The 21,104-nt window shown below is 41.3% G+C and overlaps 1 protein-coding gene across 1 annotated transcript in view; it reads left to right on the top strand.

Annotated features, from left to right (window-relative positions):
• The window catches only part of cacna1ba (calcium channel, voltage-dependent, N type, alpha 1B subunit, a), a 112,691-nt gene that overhangs the window by 56,181 nt on the left and 35,406 nt on the right, over window positions 1-21,104 (top strand). Inside the window, exons 18-24 of the mRNA XM_041998873.1 lie at window positions 8,408-9,181; window positions 9,431-9,618; window positions 11,810-11,930; window positions 12,173-12,302; window positions 14,222-14,281; window positions 17,090-17,196; window positions 17,557-17,568. Coding sequence (XP_041854807.1) covers window positions 8,408-9,181; window positions 9,431-9,618; window positions 11,810-11,930; window positions 12,173-12,302; window positions 14,222-14,281; window positions 17,090-17,196; window positions 17,557-17,568 — 1,392 coding nt within the window. The remainder of the gene's footprint in view (window positions 1-8,407; window positions 9,182-9,430; window positions 9,619-11,809; window positions 11,931-12,172; window positions 12,303-14,221; window positions 14,282-17,089; window positions 17,197-17,556; window positions 17,569-21,104) is intronic.

The raw sequence follows: 21,104 nt of genomic DNA, 5'->3' as shown, positions 1-21,104 counted from the left end.
TTTCTAGACACACATGCTGCTCTACAGCGAGCTGGTTGACCACCGCTCAGAACTAATGAGGCAAACGTGAGGTGAATGTAAGCAAAAGTCTGAAATATTTATCTGTTTTACATGATGTTCATACTTTAAATCAGTGGCTCCCAAACTGGGGGGCCCAGCGTTATGACAGCGGGGGGGTCTGCAGCCTTTCCAATCCTAAAAGCAATTTTTCCTCAGCCAGCTAAATAAAACTCCTTTAGAGACGCAAATGTTACGAGACCTTTTGGAAACAGACAATTTCTAATTTCTGATAAATATCTACTAATTATAGGACATCTGTTGTTTATTTCTATTTTTAGGTTTAAAAATAAGGAAAAACAAAACCTTTGCAAAAAAAAAGGATGACAGACTTTCTTCTGTGGGATGTAGACATTTGTGGAAAATTATGTTAAAAATTAATATCTTTATAATAAAAGCAATATGGAATATAAATAAAACTTGAAAGAAATGCTTTTAAAAAAAATTATTTATACAGATGAGCCAATTAAACAAAATTTTGATAAAAATAAATTTTTAAAAAATGATCAAATAATTAAACTACAGATTAATATAAGATCATTAACATTAATTAAATGGAAAATAAAAAACAAAATATAAAAAGTAACATAATAAAACATAATGCACGATAACCTGCATTAAACCAGTAAAATATCAAACAAAACTTCATCAAAATCACCAGCAACAGCATCATCATGACATCATGACATCTGATAGGCTGCATTGATCATGTGACACAGAAGGAAAATACTGTGGCTTACCCACAAACGTACATTTGCAGATGTGTAAAAGTACAACTAAATGTATATAATTCACAAGCTAATTTTTAGGGCTGTCAAATTATTAAAATGTTTAATCAGATTAATCACAACTTATAAATTAATCATGATTAATCACCGTTCGTGTCGGAAATCTGCCTGTTTTTACTGCATCGTATCACCAGAACGAGCCGATGCTACAAATATTTACTGTTAACTGAGTTTATCTTGGGTAAACATCAAATGTCCAAGGGTCAGTAAATGCAGCATGTAATGTACTTCTATACGTTGTTCTAAACCATCTCTACCATGTTCTAGATGATACTTCAGAATTCATATATCATCATCTCACCAACCGTCTCCATGGTGATAATTTCTGTCCTAAAAGCAGCAGATGTGATGACTGAAGTTAAACAGCCGACACTGATGAAGAAACTTTGATAAACCTGATGATCTGGATAAAAACAGCTTTTTCATTTTATTATTGAAGTGTGTTTGTGCAGCAGTGATAAAAGTCCTACAGCAGCTTCACCCAAAGTAAAACCTGCTGATAAAACACGTCATTGGCTGCTTGTTTCACTAGTTTTTATTCACTTTTTTACATCAGATGATCACTTTAGTTGTAATAATCAGTTCAATATTTAATAAAATCTATACCTAAAAAAGGTCTCATCTGTGCCACCCTTTGCCTGGTCAGTGCTCCTGGCCCCCATCAGAACTTTTCTAGACCCGCCCCTGCATAGCTGGAATATAAACCCTGTCTACCACCAGCAGCTACTGTTAGAGAAGGTCCTGCCAACAACAAGACTTTGGGGTAAATATGTGACGGCGTGAACATGAACCGCTAGTTTCCTCCTTCTCAGCTGATCCATAAACACAAGCAGCAAGAGAGAAAAGCCGATCAGCTGATCGCCGACAGCCGCCATGATTCACGGAGCAACATGAGAGGAGAGGGAGGAAGCAGCTGCTGCACAAACAGAGAGACCAAAGAGCTGGTAGAGCAGCCATGATGGTGCAGAACACAGGATATGTTTAAAAAAGAATAAAATACAGAAAAAGTGCAGGTGTGGAACCCTCTCACCAGGAAAAGAGTGTGTGTTAAAACACTCATTTTCCACAGAGGCGATGTCCATGTTGCTCCATTAATGCCAGGCGGCAGAACTTTGCTATCGCGCCTCTCCACATCCCGCCGTCATAACAGAGAAATGATGGATGTATGAGGCTTGTCATGCTGCGCATGCGTTTCTTGCATTAAAAATATGAACGCAATTAATTACATAAATTGGTTGCTGCATTAACGCTTTGTTTTTGTGGACAGCCCTAATACATATATAATAACTGATTATCAGGCCACCGGTTTCAGTTCAGATGGAACCGAGTGACTGATGGTGGGGGATCAACAATAAGCATCAAACTTCTGTTTATATGACAGCAGAACATTAATCCTGAGGCAGCAGCTGGACCGGCCAGATGTGCAGTTTCATCTGACGGGACAGCAGATAAATATCTGTCAGAGACAAGAAGACAAAGTTCATTTGATGCTGGGACATAAAACATCCTTTAACGCTGCCAACAGTCTGCACTTATCGAGGATGTGGTCATGACTGCACAGTTTCTTCAGAGCATCAAGTGTTAGACAGCAGCTGTTTTATTCTGCATGTCTTTTATTTAAAAGCTTTTACGTAACTTCAGCTGCTGGTGGGAGCGGGATGAAGTAAAGATTTAGTTTGATTACAATAGACAACTTAGTACAACTAAACGAAAAAACTAGAAACAAACAGAACAAGAACTAAACCAAAAACAGAATCCACAGTTCATCACATCATGGATATAAAAACATATAAATTGTTTTTTAACTTTTTAATTTTTGTTTAAAAATCTCAGATTTCAGATCTTCAACTCATGAGACTAAATATTTCTTCATATCATCAACAGACCTCACTCATGTTTATTTTATTTTATTTTACAACCCCAATTCCAGAAAAGTCGGGCTGCTGTACAGAAGGAATGATTTATAAATCCCATCAACCTTTGTCCTCCTCTCTGAATCTTTCAAGTCTGAGAAGTCTGAGAAACATTTTTCTGAAATTGTTCCAGTTTTAGATCCAGTTTGTCTCAGATTGGTGAAGCTCTGTCCATCTTTCCATCTGAGAGACTCTGCCTCTCTGAAATGCTCCTTTTATACCCAGTCATGTTACTGACCTGTTGCCAGGTAACCTGGTTAGTTGTCCAATGCTCCTCCAGGTGTTTCTGGTTTGTACCAGGTACTTTTCCAGCCTTTTGTTGCTCCTGTTCCAACTTTTTCCATCAGATTCACTATCAGCTCGTATTTTCATGTCATGGTGAAACGTCTCCGTTTCATCCTCTGACATGTTGCTGATCTTCTACTGGGAATAAAATATGTTGATGACACTCTGTTTTATCTATGTTTTAAACAGCATCCCAACTTTTTTGGAACTGGTGTAAGTGTAAAAGTGTTCAGATTCCCACCACAACTGATTTTATTCCATTTTAAAACTGTAAGATCAGATTTAATCTCTAAAAAAATGACACAATAACATAAAAACAACATAAAACGAGATTATTCTGCTTATAGCTGACCCACTCTAGTCCTGCTTGTTTCCAGATGTTCGTATGTCTCTGATGACCCGACCTCTCTTTTAGCCTCAGTCCTGTGTTCCTGAATGGGAATGTGATGGAGGTTAAGAGGCACCGAGGAATGAGAATTTCATGATGGTGTCTGGATGTTTCTCTGACTTCATCCCATATGTCCCCCCCCCCCATTTTTGTTTTGTGCACGTGCAGTTTGCTAATACGCGGTCGAGGTAACGTGCACTCTAGCAGCTCATCCGTCTGCAGCGTTAACTCACTGTGAGTCTGGAACCTCCTCTTTACCTTCATTCTGCTGCTAATGGCTGCTGTTGTGCGCTCACCTCGCCGTGCAGCTGTGTGCATCGTGGTATCTGTGGAGCTGATTTCTACCACGTATCATTGCTTCCACTGTGCATTGTGTGTATTTTTGCAGATTGTGTGTATTTTTGCAGATGCTGCTCGTTCCCTGAGCTCATTTTAATGATGATGTGATGTTTTTGCAGCCTTGTCATAGATGAAAACCACACCTACGTACTGAGCGGCTGAACGTAGCCGGGTGTGGGTTTCTTTCTTTGTGCAAAGAGGTTTCTGGAAGTGAAAGTGGTGTGGATTTTAGATGTAGGTAAAAAAGTGAAAAATATTGTATTCTCCTTGTCAACAGCTCTCGTGAAAACACAATGAGCCACTTCATTCCCATCAAGTCAAACATTGTTTTGTCTGTACATGCCGTATTTACCTTATTTATTTATTATAAATATTCACTAATGATGAAATATTGGTTGATCAATGTTTCTCCCCCTTTGTTGTTTTAGAGGATGCTTCAAAGATACAATGAAATAAATTCACAGCATTAAAAAATGCTTAAAACTACAAACCAAGTTCCCAAACAGTTAGTAATCTAAAATGTAAATAAATCTCATCAACATCTTTTATTCCCAGATCAACATGTCAGAGGATGAAACGGAGACGTTTCACTGTGATGGAAAATATGAGCTGATGAATCTGATGCAGCAACACGTCTGGAAAAAGTAGTTCCAGGGTGATGTTAAGCAAGGTGTAAAATACATGATGCTCCAGATGTTGTGTACTGGTGAAAGGTCTGGACTGCAGGCAGGCCAGTTCAGCAGCCGGACTCTTCTCCTGAGAAGCTGCTGTGATGGATGCAGGATGTGGTTCAGCATCGTCTTGCTGAAATCTGCAAGGCCTTCCCTGAAAGAGACGTTGTCTGGATGGGAGCAGATGTTGCTCTAAAACCTCCATGTGCTTTTCAGCATTGATGGAGCTTCACAGATGTGGAAGCTGCCCACGCCATAGGCACTAATGCAGCCCCATCCCATCAGAGATGCAGCTTTTCCAGATCTAGATCCAGTTTGTCTCAGATTGGTGAAGCTCTGTCCATCTTTCCATCTGAGAGTCTCTGCCTCTCTGAAATGCTCCTTTTATACCCAGTCATGTTACTGACCTGTTGCCAGGTTTCTGGTTTGTACCAGGTACTTTTCCAGCCTTTTGTTGCTCCTGTTCCAACTTTTTCCATCAGATTCACTATCAGCTCATATTTTCATCACACGGTGATGAGGCTTGGTGGGAAGCTTCCTGACAAGTTGGGGACCAAACGCTCCTCAAATCTTTCTAATAGGAAAAACCGTGTCACCGTGGCAACCGACGGAAAATGACCTTCTCGCCATGAAACACGGTTTGCTTATATCTCCACAGGAATAAATGGGAACTGCACCAAACTTGACAGGATTCATACACGTTGGGTCCTTAACGCATTACACCACCTGTTGTCATGGCGACATTGGGTGGCGGGGTCCAGGCCGCTCGGACCCGATGGATGCCGCTTGCGGCTTTAATTATTATTATTATTGCTTTATGCTATATTAATTATAATAGTAATAGTATAATAATTTGAAGCAATATTCAAAATAGGTAGCTAATTTAAAACAAGGGAATGATGCAGAAGTTAGGGATATAAGCCCTTAAATTCTCTGTTCATTCGTGCATTTTCATGGTTGAGCAAAGAGTTTGTTACAGCTTTAGAAACAATAATATTAATAATAATGATTTTAAAAAAAATAATAATTGGTGAGACTATAGTAATCAGGTGACGAGGTGACAAAGGCGTAAACCAGAATGACATATTGTGATTGTAAAAAATGGGCTAAAAAGTAGAGAAATATAAAAATATTATAGATGTGCTTCTTGTGAGAAAGTATTCTGTGAAGGATGACACAGAGACTTTTGACCTGAGAGGAAGGAGGCGAACTGGAAACCCATCTCAAGAAATCCAGTTTGTCACCACCGAGTGTGAGACAGTTTTGAACATTTCTGTGAAGCAGTCCGACAGAGAGCAGAAAGAAAACATGCGAGTGGGTTTGGTGGACAGGTAAAGCTCAGTGCCAGCTGCGTAGACGTGAAAATAAATACTATATTTCCTAAAATTGGGACCAAGAGGATGTAGATAAATTATAATGAGGATGGGTCCCAGTACAGAGCCCTGGGGAACACCACTGCTGACTGCAGAGGGTGGCTGAATAACTTTGAGCTGTACAAACTAACTACAGCCCGAGAGCGGATGTGTTAGTTGTACCAACAACATCTGAACACCAGCAGATGGAAAACAAACCGGAGCCACCGACACATCATTTATTCATTCCATGGATTGATGAATGGCTTTTAAGTTTAACTAACGTTGTTTCAGTGCCATGATGATGCCATTTCACAAACATCTGTCTCTTTAAGGGCCTGATGTCTATTTCTGGAATATTTTTAAAATATACCAGCAAAAAGTGTTCCACCCAAAAATTAAACTTATGTGCATTTTTGTTTGGCCCAAATTTGACTTTGACTTACGGAAAAGTCAGCCTCATGACCACCACGTGTGGCCCACAAGAAAGCACCATAATCTGTAAATGTCCAGGAAGGCTCTAGTTTTAGGACCTTTTCTTCAATAATCCAAGTCCAAGCCAACAACTAACATCTGGCCCACATCTGGACCACGCAACACTTTCCAGCACCGTAACTGAGCCAGAAGTGCCAGAAGTAGCCCGGATTCAGTTAGCAACCATTACTTTGATCATATGGAGTGAATCCAGCTGCTCACACCATAATAACTTAACTAATAAAAGTATTATGTACACTATTTGAAATGCAGTCAGATGAAGTTACATAGACCACTTCAATCAATATTTCATAAATATTTGAATAAAATCTAGAAAATAAAAATGTTTTTGCTTATTTCTAAAGCAACAGAGTTGTCCTTTGTCCAGGAATAATTTGTCCTCTGGAGACAGAATTAATTTGATTTGGAGTTAAAAATGTCTTTGATGTAACATTTAAATCAACTTTTATTTTTCCATTACTTTAAAAATTCCATGTTTTTCATTTGCGGGGACTTTTTTTTTTATAAATCCACATGATCTTATTTCAAGAAACCACATTTATTTTTCCCATTTCTCAGATTTAGATGAAGCAGCATGGATTTTAGATTTGAGTTTACCTTGTAAACATTTCTTTTTTTTATTCCTGGTTTATTTAATGGCTGTTTTATTCACTTCATGGATGGATGAAAAATGCTTTTAAACAACCATTAAGCAAGGCAAGCATAAATGTATATTCAGTGTTTACTGTCTGTTTCCTGTTGTCATTATTTATTGCTATTATATTATATGTATATATATATATATATATATATATATATATATATATATATATATATATATATATATATATATAATATATTATATATTCGCTGCAGAAAAATCGTATTTCTCTGTTTTTATTGTATTTTTGTATTTCTACTGTAAATGTTCTCCTAGTTTTCTGAAGTTTATTTGCTTCCTTTGTGCTTTGGTGTTAACTTTTTCCATTAGCTTGTTTCATTGTTGCTCCCTCTATGTGTTTGTGCTGTAGGAGTTATGTCTGCACCCCAGTCCATCACTACCTGAGGTAAAAACCTAACTGTGTGTTGGCAAGGTGGTGCATAACGTCACTGATTACATGCCCCAAAACATACATAATCATACCCTCATTATTACATTTTCGGGGGGAAAAAAGGTGAGATTACTCCTCTGCTCATCCGGTGAGGCCAGTCCCACGTCGTCCATCCACCTCCCTGTTAGCGTGTTAGAGCCATATGTACAGTCTGTTCCGTGAAGAAGGTGAATTCAGAGATGCACCTGCAGCACGAACATGGAATATTCTAAAACTTTCCATCTTTCCAGACTCATGCAGCGAACAGACTGACCTCCACCACATTTACCCTTACGTGGCAGATTGTGAAAAGCACGTTCGTTCAGCCATTTCAACGTTCCAATGAAGCTGGGATGTTGTGTATTAAGCAAATATAAAGAGGAAACAATGATTTCACTTAACGTTTTAATGCAGCATGGATCATATTTGATACATTTTCCGAGACCTGTTGCATCATTTTATGGTAAAAACTTTGTCTTTTGTCCCCTGGTGGATTAAGTAATAACGATGCACTACAATAACATTTAAATATCACACTGTAATAAAAGCTAAATATACAAAAATGACTTCCTGTTGAATTTGATTAAGGTTGAACATTAAACATTGTGTTTCTGTAGTATATTAAAGTGAATATAAACTGGAAAAAAATGTGCAAATAATTGTGTTCTGCTTATATTTACTTCTTACACAATGTCCCAACTTCATTGGAACTGGGGTTTGTGGATTATACGATGTCAAAGCATGACATCGTAGCCATGCTTGGTCTTAGTTCAGGCATAACCATAACTGGCCTCTCTCCACTGTACAATGATAAATGGAAGGAGTACTTTACTGTGTCCAAAGCTTCATTACACCTTGATCATTCAGCATGAAAGGATGATGAAAGATGCTGGTTTTATGTCCCATAAAGAGTCATGAAGCAAGCCATATCTGCCATAATATCTACTGGAGAGGCTGGCTGTAATAATGTGTACATATGCAAACTGAAAGGTTTAAATAAGAGTTAATACAATGTTTTGCATTTCTCTGTTTTTTTTTCCGTCCCCCAGTAAGGAGCAGCAGAGATCAGTGAAGGCGATGTCAGTGTGGGAGCAGAGAGCCAACCAGCTGAGAAGGCAGAATCAGGCCAGCTGTGAAGCTATCTACAACGAGCTGGAGCCTGACGAGCGTCTCCGCCTCTCCTCCGCCCTCCACATCCGTCCAGACATGAAGACCCACTTCGACCGCCCGCTTGTAGTTGAGCCCGGCGACGGGCCTTTGCTAGGTGGCCACCAGCATCACCGCCACAGGACGCCACAGGACGCGGAGACCGCAGCCGACCTACCTCCCGCTCCTCACCATCCTCGCCGTCACCACCGCCACAGAGACAGAGATCGGACCAAAATCAAAGAGGAGGCCAACGGAAACGGTGATGCTGGCAAAGATGGAAGACACCACGTCCATCACAGCCGGTCCAAAGACCAAGACTGCAGCCAGAGCAAAGATGGGAAGAGCGAGCGGTCCCACAGCCGAGAGGGAGGCAGGAAGCATCACCATCAGAGCTCAGTGGATGACGGCGGAGAAGGGGGAGTCACAGGCGAGAGGGAGCACCACCATCATCATTCACATCGGCAGTCCCGAGGGGGCAACGGGACAGTGAACAATGGAGGAAGAGGAGAGCGAAGATCCCGCCACAAAGACGGGCGTCCATCCAACAGGGATGGGGACAGGAGCTCCAGAGGAGAGAGTGGAGCCAACGGAGAGAGGAGGAAGCATCGGACTCATGGGTCCAGGGGCCAGACCACCGCTGAAGGAAAGGAGTCCGACAGAGAGAAGACCAACAGGTAAAACCAAAACTAGCTCACAGCTGGTTTTCTCAGGCCTGGTGTCTGAACAGGACTATTACTGAATGCCAGTCTGAAGGCATTAAGGAGCTAGATCTAGGTGGGTCCAGAAATTTCACCAAACATTTAATTAGAGGTATCTAGATCTAAAAAATCCAGTATTTCACATCATGATCAGAGTAACTTTTCCAGAACCTTCAGCTGCAGAAAATCTATCGTAGCTTTCCTGGCGTGTACTTTTTCCAACAGGTTTGGTGACTCAGAGGGGGAGTCCTTGGCCATCTCTCCCGGGCAAGGCTCGGGGGGAACCAGCTGGCCACCCGACCATCGAGAGGACTCCGACAACCAGAAGAATGTCAGACGAACTGATCAAACTTCCATCCACGTTCCTCCCGTCACTATCACCTCCCCACCTGGAGAAACCACCCTCATACAAAGTTGGTACCATCTAATACCTGCAGAATATCACTCCATTTGAGGAACAGTCACCCAGTAGATGGAACAAAAATGTACACATCATCAAATATAAAGAAATTACACATCAGACAATAAGACGCATCTTCAGATCCAGACGGGCCCGTTCCAGAAAGTGGGTTATGTTGAAACTCTGAGTGTGTTAGCACTAAGTTGAGGGAAGCTCTGGGTTTTCCTTTCCAGAATGAGCGGTACTTACCTCTTACCCTGAGTCTGTTACCATGATAACTGACTCCATGAAGCAGAGGTGTTCATGAAAATTTGAGGAGGTCAGTTAGAGAAAATTTCTTGAAGCAACGTTCTGGAAGATCATAATCTCCAAATATTTAGTGTGATATAGATTTAGGTAACATGGTAGTCGAATCAAAATCTGCATGTAGTCAGTACCTGACTGTTGTAATGGGGAAGCGTGTTGTGGTAAAGGGGAATTAGCTCAGTTAGCCGGATAAAGCCGCCACAAGGTTGACAAGCTCACAGCAACACTGGTACTGACGATTCCACAGTGCGTGCTCTTCAAGAAAAGGATATTCATCAACCATAAAAAGCCCGGTTGGACGTCTACTGTCTCATTATACATAAATAAAACAGTGAGACACAACACGTCCGTCACAACGAGGGGAAAAGAAATGAATAAGAGCTGAGCTCCCAAAATGTCCGTCTGCAGTCCAAGCGTGCGCAAGATGATCTCCTCTCTTCTCGAAGCATCTTGCTGATGTCATCATTAGTAGACAACCAAAAGTAGTCTTAAAGGGCCATCCCACAATTACAACTGTTTAATCAGATTAATTAAGAACAATTAAAAACAATTTGGCCTCACAGCCAGAAGCTCGCTGGTTCGAGCCTCGGCTGGGTGGGGGGAGGTTAGAACAGTGGGTTCTCCCCGTGTACTCCGTCTACCTCCCACTGTCCAATGACATGATGTTAGCTTAACCGGCCTCTAGGTCCTTCCTAGAAGTTGTTCGTCTCTCTGTGTTGGTCCTGTGACGGACAGGTGACCTGTCCAGGTGTACCTGCCTCTCGCCTGCTACTTGCAGCGATAGACTCCAGCTTCCCTCCACCCTGAATGGATGAGCAGCACACAAAATGATAAAAACAGTTTGACTAATTTTTTTTATGCTATCATTGAACTGAAGCCATTAATGTGCTAAGGGTGTTTTTTTTTTTCAAACTTCTTCCTACTGGCTCTGAACCAGAGGATCCTCATACAGAGGCTGCATCCTGGCCTCTTCCTCCATGTCTGGTCCTGCTGCAGCGGTGATGATGGAATCAGGAGAGATTGGCTTTATTAACACGAAGAGACGTTTTCTGTCTGGAACTTAAGAAAGAAAAAAAGAACCAACATTTCTCTTTGTCCATCTAAACCCATGCAGATGATGGAAAATTGTGATTTTTGGACGGGAAACTGCTCCCAGAGGACAATGAGAAACATAGTTTTTTTTTAACTAAATATGGTTTTATCCTGGTGGATTTTAGTTTTGAGGCAAGACAGCGAAGGTGAGACATTTTCTGATTGTTTTACAAACGTGAAGCACAAAGCGGGCCTTCTTCTGTCTCTGGTTCGGTAAATCTTGGTCATAGCGAGATGAAACTTCCAGCTGTGGGATCTGTGAGATGTGAGCTTTCAGTAGAGGAGCCGTTTGTTCGTGTTCATCCCGTCAGTGGCATGAACCTTCGAAATTTTACCAAACATTACTAGAGCTGGAGTTTTGTCTGTGTCTGTTATTTGATTCCGTTGTCCACTAAAATCCATTCAAATTAAAAAATGTTGCTTTCTGGGGTAAATATTGTTATGCTGTTAAAATGTGATTAATCAAGATTAATTCATTACAAAGTCAGCAGCAGCTTCCCTTTATTTTTCCAGAATCCCGTTACCTTTTCCTCATACGCTGCTATGAGAACCTCTTAATCAATGTCTGACACACTTTTTGTCATCGGTTGCCATGGTGATTCCAAGAATCAGAGCTCCACTGATTATAGATTTTCTTCTCAAAGCAGCTGATCTGAAACCGAAAACTCAGACTAAGTTAGCCAAGACCTTTGTTGCAACCTGCTTTCTGGAACGGGTCCCTGGTCTTAAAATGAGGTAAATACAGCCTCATGGCATGTTCCACCATGTCAGTTCCACTCTGAGATCATTGCTGTCCATCTTCCCAGTGAACAGTATCGACTGTGAAACGATGCCCATGAACGAGAAGACCCTGGAGGATCTTTGTCAGACTGGACCTAAACCCATCCTGCCTTACAGTTCTATGTTTATCTTCGGACAGACCAACCCGTGAGTCCCATCAGCCTTCTGGTTCATCTGTAGATGTTTTATTAGACTCTACTAATATCATATGTTCGGGGCTTCCTGTGCAATAGAAAGATCCACCTGAGTGAAAATGGCGGTGCTCATTTAGATACTGAACGTGGAATTAAGAGCATCAGGACTTGTCTTTGTTTTTTTTTTATTTGTGTTGTTTTTGTTTAGTAGTGATGAAGTGACTTGTTCCTGTTTCTGTGGCTCTACATCCTCAGGGTGAGGCGGTTATGTCACTACATCGTGACTCTGCGGTATTTTGAGATGAGCATCCTGGTTGTCATAGCGATGAGCAGCATCGCTCTCGCAGCAGAGGACCCCGTCTGGACAAATGCTCCTCGCAACAACGTAAGACACACAGGGCTTGTAACAATACACACAAGTACACACAATTCTCACAACATGGCTCTTTTGACTCAGCTCCCTTAGAAGAGTCGACTCTTTTATCTAGGCTCCCTTAGAAGAGTCGGCTCTTTTATCTAGGCTCCCTTAGAAGAGTCGGCTCTTTTATCTAGGCTCCCTTAGAAGAGTCGGCTCTTTTATCTAGGCTCCCTTAGACGAGTCGGCTCTTTTAACTCTGCTCCCTTAGAAGAGTCGGCTCTTTTATCTAGGCTCCCTTAGACGAGTCGGCTCTTTTAACTCTGCTCCCTTAGAAGAGTCGGCTCTTTTATCTAGGCTCCCTTAGACGAGTCGGCTCTTTTATCTAGGCTCCCTTAGACGAGTCGGCTCTTTTAACTCTGCTCCCTTAGAAGAGTCGGCTCTTTTATCTAGGCTCCCTTAGACGAGTCGGCTCTTTTAACTCTGCTCCCTTAGAAGAGTCGGCTCTTTTAACTCTGCTCCCTTAGAAGAGTCGGCTCTTTTAACTCTGCTCCCTTAGAAGAGTCGGCTCTTTTATCTAGGCTCCCTTAGAAGAGTCGGCTCTTTTATCTAGGCTCCCTTAGAAGAGTCGGCTCTTTTATCTAGGCTCCCTTAGACGAGTCAGCTCTTTTAGCTCTGCTCCCTTAGAAGAGTCGGCTCTTTTATCTAGGCTCCCTTAGAAGAGTCGGCTCTTTTATCTAGGCTCCCTTAGACGAGTCAGCTCTTTTAGCTCTGCTCCCTTAGAAGAGTCGGCTCTTTTATCTAGGCTCCCTTAGACGAGTCGGCTCTTTTATCTAGGCTCCCTTAGAAGAGTCGGCTCTTTTATCTAGGCTCCCTTAGACGAGTCAGCTCTTTTAGCTCTGCTCCCTTAGAAGAGTCGGCTCTTTTATCTAGGCTCCCTTAGACGAGTCGGCTCTTTTAACTCGGCTCCCTTAGAAGAGTCGGCTCAAATGGTTCTTCATTTAGTTTCACTCAGAGATTCTATTTTAGTCTCATTAGCAATTATGAGTAGTTTGTTTGTTGGTAAGCATTTTTCTCATGTTTTTTATTAGAAAATGTGGTTATGTTTAATAATTTTTTAACAAACCTTTAAAAGAACAGCTGAACACAGAATCACACTGAGAAATCCAAGTTTCAGCAGCCTGGCTTCCAGCTCTCTCTGTGGACCTGGTCTGAACCTCTACTCCCCATCCTCTAACAGCACTATCTGTACATAGCGCTACGATCTGAGTCTTTCCTCCTATGAAGTTGACATTATGGTGCCAATCAAAATAAAGTCCTGCCCCTTCTAAAGACAGGAGTCAGTTCTTCTTGTTCACTAAGAATTGGCTCTTTATTTATTTGTCATATATATTTTATTTAATTATTTAATTTTTATTAGTTATTTACTAATTTCATATATATATATATATATATATATATATATATATATATATATATATATAAGAATCGGCTCTTGGAGCAGACTCGTTCATGAACAACACATCACTACTGAGCCCTGTGAGTGTGAATTGAGTCGACTCTTCGATTCACTACGAAGCATTGGATCTCAGAGCTTTTGCACACATCACATCACTGGGCCTTTCCTGGTGTGAACAGCATGAAGGAGAAGCATGAGTAGACTGAGAAGAACCAAGAACTGGTTACCAGGTGGAAGTTTGAGTCCGAAGTCGTCCCGGTTACATCAGGAAACCTTGACCTGTGGAAAGAGTCGACAGAGGCCGATTTCAGGTCCAACGCCTGAGGGCAAGGAAGTGGACCTGAGCTGGAGTTTGAAGGAAAAAAAGGGCATGTTCTTGTAATGATGGATGTGAGCTATGCTGAATGTAGTTTAATGTTAGATCCTCATCATGTTGTCTTGCTGGTTTCCTGCCTGTCGGCTCTTCTGTAATCCAGTTTTTCTGTTGTAGGTGCTCAAATATCTGGACTACGCCTTCACCGGGGTTTTCACGTTTGAAATGGTGATCAAAGTAAGAACTGATGTCCTGATTTCATCCTCTATCACTGCAGCAGGCTGGGACGGCAGCGTAGGGCTGCTGGTTCGCCTGGAAAACCTGTTTACTTGTTTTTTATCTTCTTTTTTTTAACTTTATTTTAAAGATGCACATTTAAAATTTGATTTTTTGAAAGTTCTTTTTATGCTGATTTAGGGTTGGGCGATATGTAAATTTTTTTCAATCGCCTATCGCCAGTCCAGCAAATGGCGATAGGCGATATATTCGCGGACGTGACGTCAGAACTTTTTTGCGCGCTGAACACCTGTTGAAGCAATTTAGAAGACAAAAATTCATTGGACTGAGTTTAAGACAGAAATCTTGTAAATGCAGTTGGCTACTAGGTTAAACGAAAAAAGAAGCCAGAATCTTTTTTGCACCACTGTGGTTATTTATTGTTTTAATGGAAGCGCACATGCTCCCAGCCCAAGGAGTTAATTTTATTTTCTATTGTTTTAGGTTAATCTATTGTTTCATTCACTTGGCCGAGTTTGAAAAATTGAATCACTGTAAAGACCCCATAAATAGGCTACAGTTATAGGTGAAAATAAAGAAGTTGGTCTTTGATTCCCACCATTGTGGTTATTGATTAAATAAACGTAATTAATTTCCGAGTAGCCTACTTCTGTCATTTTTTCTTTCTGTTAAGTTTGAGTAGCCTAAATTGGTGGAGGCAGGTCACAGGCGGGGTGGGAGGTTATGCACGGTCCTTTAGTGTGTGCGCGTGTGCACGAGACTTCTGAAAGAAGGCAGCACCAGGTATGGAGAGAGGCTGGATGATGGAAAAAAAAAAAAAAAAAAACTCCCGACACCTGCTGCACGAGCCACAGCGTGCGCCTGCGTTGTAGCTAACTAAACGTGTTGGCTCATGTACATACATACATATATATATCTCTCTTAATATCGCTCTTATATAAACGATCGTCGAATGGCTCAGCCTATCGTCGATGGTCAATACATTCGTTCAATCGCCCAACCCTATGCTGATTTGAGATGGTTTAGACTTTGTTGATGCATTTTCTAGCGTAAGTTACCGATCATGTATAAAACTAATTGTTTCTCCATCTGAAAAATAACACAGGTCTTTCCTAAGATAAAGTAAAGTCACATTCCTCACAGTTTAAACACAATCCTGAAGACCTCTTCCCATTCTTCTCACATGTATAGAACAGACAGCTGGTTTGTTTCTTCTTAATAAACACTTTTGTTGATTAAAGCCATATGCATTGAAAACTCTGCCGCCACCTGCTGGTGACTCGGGTGTACTGGCTCTAAAACTTGCCTGATGTGCATTTTTTAGCGTTATTTTCTAAGTTTGCTTCAGGTTTGCTCTCAGACAGAAACACATCACATTGACGTGAACATCAGCAACAACGGTCATAAATTTTATTCATTTAAAGTTTAGAACGAGTCTTCTGGTGTCATTTACTTTAAGTTTACATCGATTACAATCTACAAAAATGGGGAAGGCTGCATAAAATGTTCCCAGTAGAACATAAACAACATAAAAGATGTTAGAACTGGAAACGGACCAGTTGCTGGAGTGTTAGGAGAGGAATGTTGTCCCATTCTGGTCTGATGCAGGATTCTAGCTGCTCTACAGTCCTGGACCTTGGTTGCTGGATTTCTGCTTCCATGAAGCTCCAGATGTTGTGTACTGGTAAAAGGTCTGGACTGCAGGCAGGCCAGTTCAGCAGCCGGACTCTTCTCCTGTGAAGCCATGCTGCTGTGATGGATGCAGGATGTGGTTCAGCATCGTCTTGCTGAAATCTGCAAGGTCTTCCCTGAAAGAGACGTTGTCTGGATGGGAGCAGATGTTGCTCTAAAACCTCCATGTACTTTTCAGCATTGATGGAGCTTCACAGATGTGGAAGCTGCCCACGCCATAGGCACTAATGCAGCCCCATCCCATCAGAGATGCAGCTTTTCACCTGTCCACTGATAACAAGCTGGATGCTCCCTCTCCTCTTTAGTCTGCAGGACACGCCGTCCATGCTTTCCACAAACTAGTTCACATCTTCATCCAGGTTTCCACTTTGCCTCAGACCATTTAAAATGAGCTTTGGTCCAGAGAAGACGGAAGAAGCTGGTTCTGGATCCTGTTCACATCTGGCTTCTTCTCTGCATGATGGAGCTTTAACCTGCATTTGTGGGTTTCAGGGTGAACTGTGTTCACAGACAGTGGTTTCTGGAAGTCTTCCTGAGTCCATGCAGTGGTTTCCAGTAGAGAATCATGTCTGCTTTTAATGCAGAAGATCACCAGCATCCAGCCTTGTCCCATGCACACAGAGATTCCTCCTGATTCTCTGAATCTTCTGATGATATTTTACACTGTAGATGGAGGATCTTCAAAGTCTGAGGAACATTTTTCTGAAATTGTGTTTCTGGTTTGTACCAGGTACTTTTCCAGCCTTTTGTTGCTCCTGTTCCAACTTTTTCCATCAGATTCACTATCAGCTCATATTTTCATCACATGGTGAAACGTCTCCGTTTCATCCTCTGACATGTTTTTATCTTCTACTGGGAATAAAATATCTTGATGAGATTCTGTGATTTGGAAATCATTGTTTGCTGTTTTTACATTTTACAGAGCATCATTTTATTTTAATCAGGGTTGTATTGTGACTTTTTTTAAAGTTATTTCTTTATTATTAATAAATCGTCAGACTCCATGTCACAACATGTCACACAAAGTTATTTAAATTAATCAGAATTTCATCCCATTTAACAGCTTTAAATAGGAAGAGAATAACTGAGGAGGAAAACTTGCTGTCCTGTGTTCAGATGGTTGACCTGGGCCTGCTGCTTCATCCTGGATCTTACTTCAGAGACCTGTGGAACATCCTGGACTTCATAGTGGTCAGTGGGGCGCTGGTGGCGTTTGCCTTTTCGTAAGTTCAGGAGCTCCTTCCCTCTCATGACATGAGGTATCTGCTGTTTGTTGATCCCTTGGCTGTGCAGCTACCAGCAGGACAGAAGCTGTTTAATGATCAGCATGTTGTAGTTTAGCTTTGTGCTCAACCTGAACTCATCCATAATGTTTCTGGACCCGTCTCAGGTTGGATGGCAGACTTTAAGCCTCTATTTACTGACTGTAAATGTTTGTAATGACCTGTTACTAATACGTGTTAACGGCTACAGGAAGCGGAGACGGGAACCTGCTGTTCAGAAAATCCTGTGAGCTATGTTTGTGTGTCCTGGTGTTTATTGACATGAACTTCTCCTGTTTTTGTCCTTGAATCTCTTTGAAGGAGCTTCATGGGGTAATGTCTCCTCTACTTTTCTCCTCACGCCTGTTTGTGTCATTATCTGTATGTAAGACAGAAAACATACATGGCTTCCACTGCAAGAACAATTTCCTCACAGTCTTATTTTAGGACAATATCTCTGCCATGAGACGACGAACGTTGGTAAAAACGAGATTCAGCTGCTTTCTACTTTATAATAAAAATAAAATAGGGTAAAAAAAGTGATAAAATAAGAATAAAAAATTAAATAAGATCAAATAAAATTAAATAAACGTGTTCATCTTAGAAAAGCGTAAAGCCATAAAGTGTTCGCTGTTACAAAAGCGTAAAGTTGTAGATGTAGATGACCAACATGGCTCCACCCAACAAACACTAGTTCTTCAGCTGCTGCTGCTGCTGCTGCTGCTGCTGATGATGATGATGATGATGATGAGCTGTTCTATGTTCAGCTTCGGGTTCGTTAGCATCACTTCGTAAACTGGCCAGATGATATTTGCAAGGAGAAGTTTTTAAAGCTCCTCTAACAGTCCAAGTAAATGATGAAGTCGGCATCATCATCATCAGTAGAATGATTCAAGCAAAAAGAGAAAAATTAAAATGAAGGCAAATTTAACTTTTTTATGCTTTATATTATCAGCTTTTATCTAATAAAACATAATAATTTTCCCATTTTTCTGTTTTAAAGAAGCTTTGTAATGAATAATCTGCTTTGCAGCTGGTAGGTTAGACATGTTTTTTGGTGCAGGTGGAGATGTGACCACGTGGAGTTTGAGACGTTCTGTGTGGAAGAGGACGATGTTTCAGGCGGCCAAACACAGTCGTGGTACAGCCGACTTTTATGGCGAAGGTTTTATAGCACATGACGGCGTTTTGCTGAACGTTTTCGTTGTGAAACCCGAACCAGCGTCAGGAGATGGACCCAGGGCTGCTGTTGTTCTGAACCCAGTCTCTCATTCAGCTTCCACATCTTAACGTTCATAAAACATCTGGATGCTTGTTCGTACTTCTGCTGCCTCCAGATTCCAGCGTGTTTTCTGGATGGGCACGACTTAAAAACGCTGTCGGGACAATTCGTATTCCACGTTCGCAGTAAAGCCATTTCATACATCGCACGACAAACAACTTGGGATCCATCAAGTATATTCCAGATATCGCCCAGTCCTACTTTTAGTACTTGGTTTTACAAGGTGTACTTTTTCTATAAAAGGTAATGAGCTCATCCTGAATCAGAGCGAAATCCAACAACAGGAAATTAAAACCAAGAGGAAGCTGGTGCACATTTTGAGTGCTGCCCTCGTGTGGCAGTAGGAAGTTCCTCTGTTTTACTTCTGTGCTTCAGATCATTTAATGGTTTAAAATGAGGCTCTAATGTTAAAAAGCACGTTTAGTTCCTGCAGTCCTCTAAATCCACGGAGGAGGCTTTGCTTCGGTTTCTCTGATTGATGTTGAAAATGCTGAATCAGCTCAGAATGACAGGAAACCTCCCGTTGAGCTCCTGCACTGTAAGACTTGTGGTATATGAAGAGAAATTGCTTGTGAGCCTTGTTTTTTGCAGTGTTTAACCATAGTGCCTGAGACACACTCATCTGGTCGTCCATCTCATGTTGCTTGGTGAAAGGCCTTCCACCGCTGGCTCACCACCTGAACATCCTCCAGCCTCTGAGCATCAGCATGTTGCTCTGCCACAGCTCAGCTTGACTGTTGTTACTCCACCAGTTTCTCTGTTGTTCACCCAGCAGAAACTGGCTAACGTGACAAGCTAGCTGCTGCCGGAGGGCATGAGCTGGATTCGGGAATATCTGTGTCCTAGCATGCACATTCAGACTGTAGGCCTTTAGTAACGTCCCTCTCATGTTCACCGCTGAACATGGATGTCTGACTCAGCATGATGCCTGAGATGATATTTACATGGTTTGGCTCCATGCCTGTGCTGCATAGCCTTTAAATGAGTCAAATTAATTTACGCTGGACTGATGATCATAAACTCAGCGTTAAAAATGAAATAAATCAGACCTGATGAAATGATGCTAATTAGCTCACTAACAGCATCCATGCTCTACTTTTTATGTCTTTACAACTTATTCATCCTACTGTAAATAAATGCTAAACAAATTAAGCCTTTGCTAGTTTTAACATTCAGAATTAGCATAGCCACAAAATTAGTGTCTTTATTTATATTTTCCAGACAGAAGGACTGCCGTGTCTTCTCAGCGCTGCTCCAAGTCTTTAGGTTACATGTTAAAATTTATCTTTAACCTGCTGATAGCTGACATCCAAATACATCCAAATACAGACTTCAGATTTTTAAAAAGTGGTTCTTCTCAGACCTGAGGTTTCAGGGATATCCAGCATCCTGCAGGTTTTAGACGCTCCCTCCTCCAAAACACCAGATTCAGATTTAAATGATCTTCTCAACAAGCCTGTTAATGATCCATTTATCTGAGTCCGGCGTGTTGGAGCCAGAAACACCTAAAACCTGCAGGACAGCAGTCCTCGAGGGCCTGAGCTGGACTTCCTGATTTAGAGCATCCTCTGCTCTACCTACAAGCAAGCTGATGCCACAAATTCAATATGGTTAAAGTTAGACAAAAACTAATTTAACTTTAACGTTCCTGGTAAATCTGCTTATAGACGCACATGATGCTAAAAGCCGAACAGGAAGCCCTGCTGTGTTTGCTGCTCTGCTTTCAGCCTTTTAGCAGAATATCAGCTACAGTTTGCAGCATTTAAAGACTGGGCTCAAATATTCTTAATTTAAAATGATATATAGATATTAATAACCCACTAGAGACAGTGTTTCATCATCCTCATCTACCTCATATCTAACCAGCTGATCATTCCAGCTGGGACACTGGTTGATGGATAATCTACAACTTTAACCAGTTACTAAATGTTAGAGAAAGGATTATATAAAAAAGTTTAAACTGTTATTAGTATGTATTAGTAGTAGTATTAGTATGAACTGCTCTATTTCATTACAAATATCCGTTTCATAAGTCTGATTTATTTATGTAATGCTGGGCACGTCCTTTTATTTGTGATTTTTACATCAGACCAGCTATCTGACCAGGCTGTGTGGCTCCAGCTCCACGCTGGTAATAACAGAAAGAAAGTCCTGTTTGACTGATGGCTGTTATTCACTCACCATGCATGGGCACACACGCTTGTTACGCCTCCATCTTTACCAGGGAACTGCAGGCAAACCAGTGGAGCCACAGGTGTTGAGCTCAGCCTGCAGCTTGTTGATGCAGAAACACCCTGAAAGTTGCTTCTGAAAGGCTCGTTTTCAGTGGTGAAATCATCTTTCAGTCTTTTTTTCAGTTTGATTACATACAAAATCTTTTCAGAGCCTGTTTTTCTGACCTTTCCTCTTGTTTTCTATGTTTTGGTTGAGTGTAAAAAGTAGCAGCAGTTTACATTAACAGACCGAAGACCTGCAGGTCTGGAACTGCTGCCTTTGTTCTTCCAGTAAAAGACTGGAAACAGGATCCAGTCTCCTCCTGCATGTTCTGTAATTTCATCTACAACCACAATTCAAAGGCTGGGATGGT

Source organism: Melanotaenia boesemani, chromosome 11, assembly GCF_017639745.1.
Source record: "Melanotaenia boesemani isolate fMelBoe1 chromosome 11, fMelBoe1.pri, whole genome shotgun sequence".
Lineage (NCBI taxonomy): Eukaryota > Metazoa > Chordata > Actinopteri > Atheriniformes > Melanotaeniidae > Melanotaenia > Melanotaenia boesemani.
This window is presented reverse-complemented; position numbering and strand designations above follow the sequence as displayed.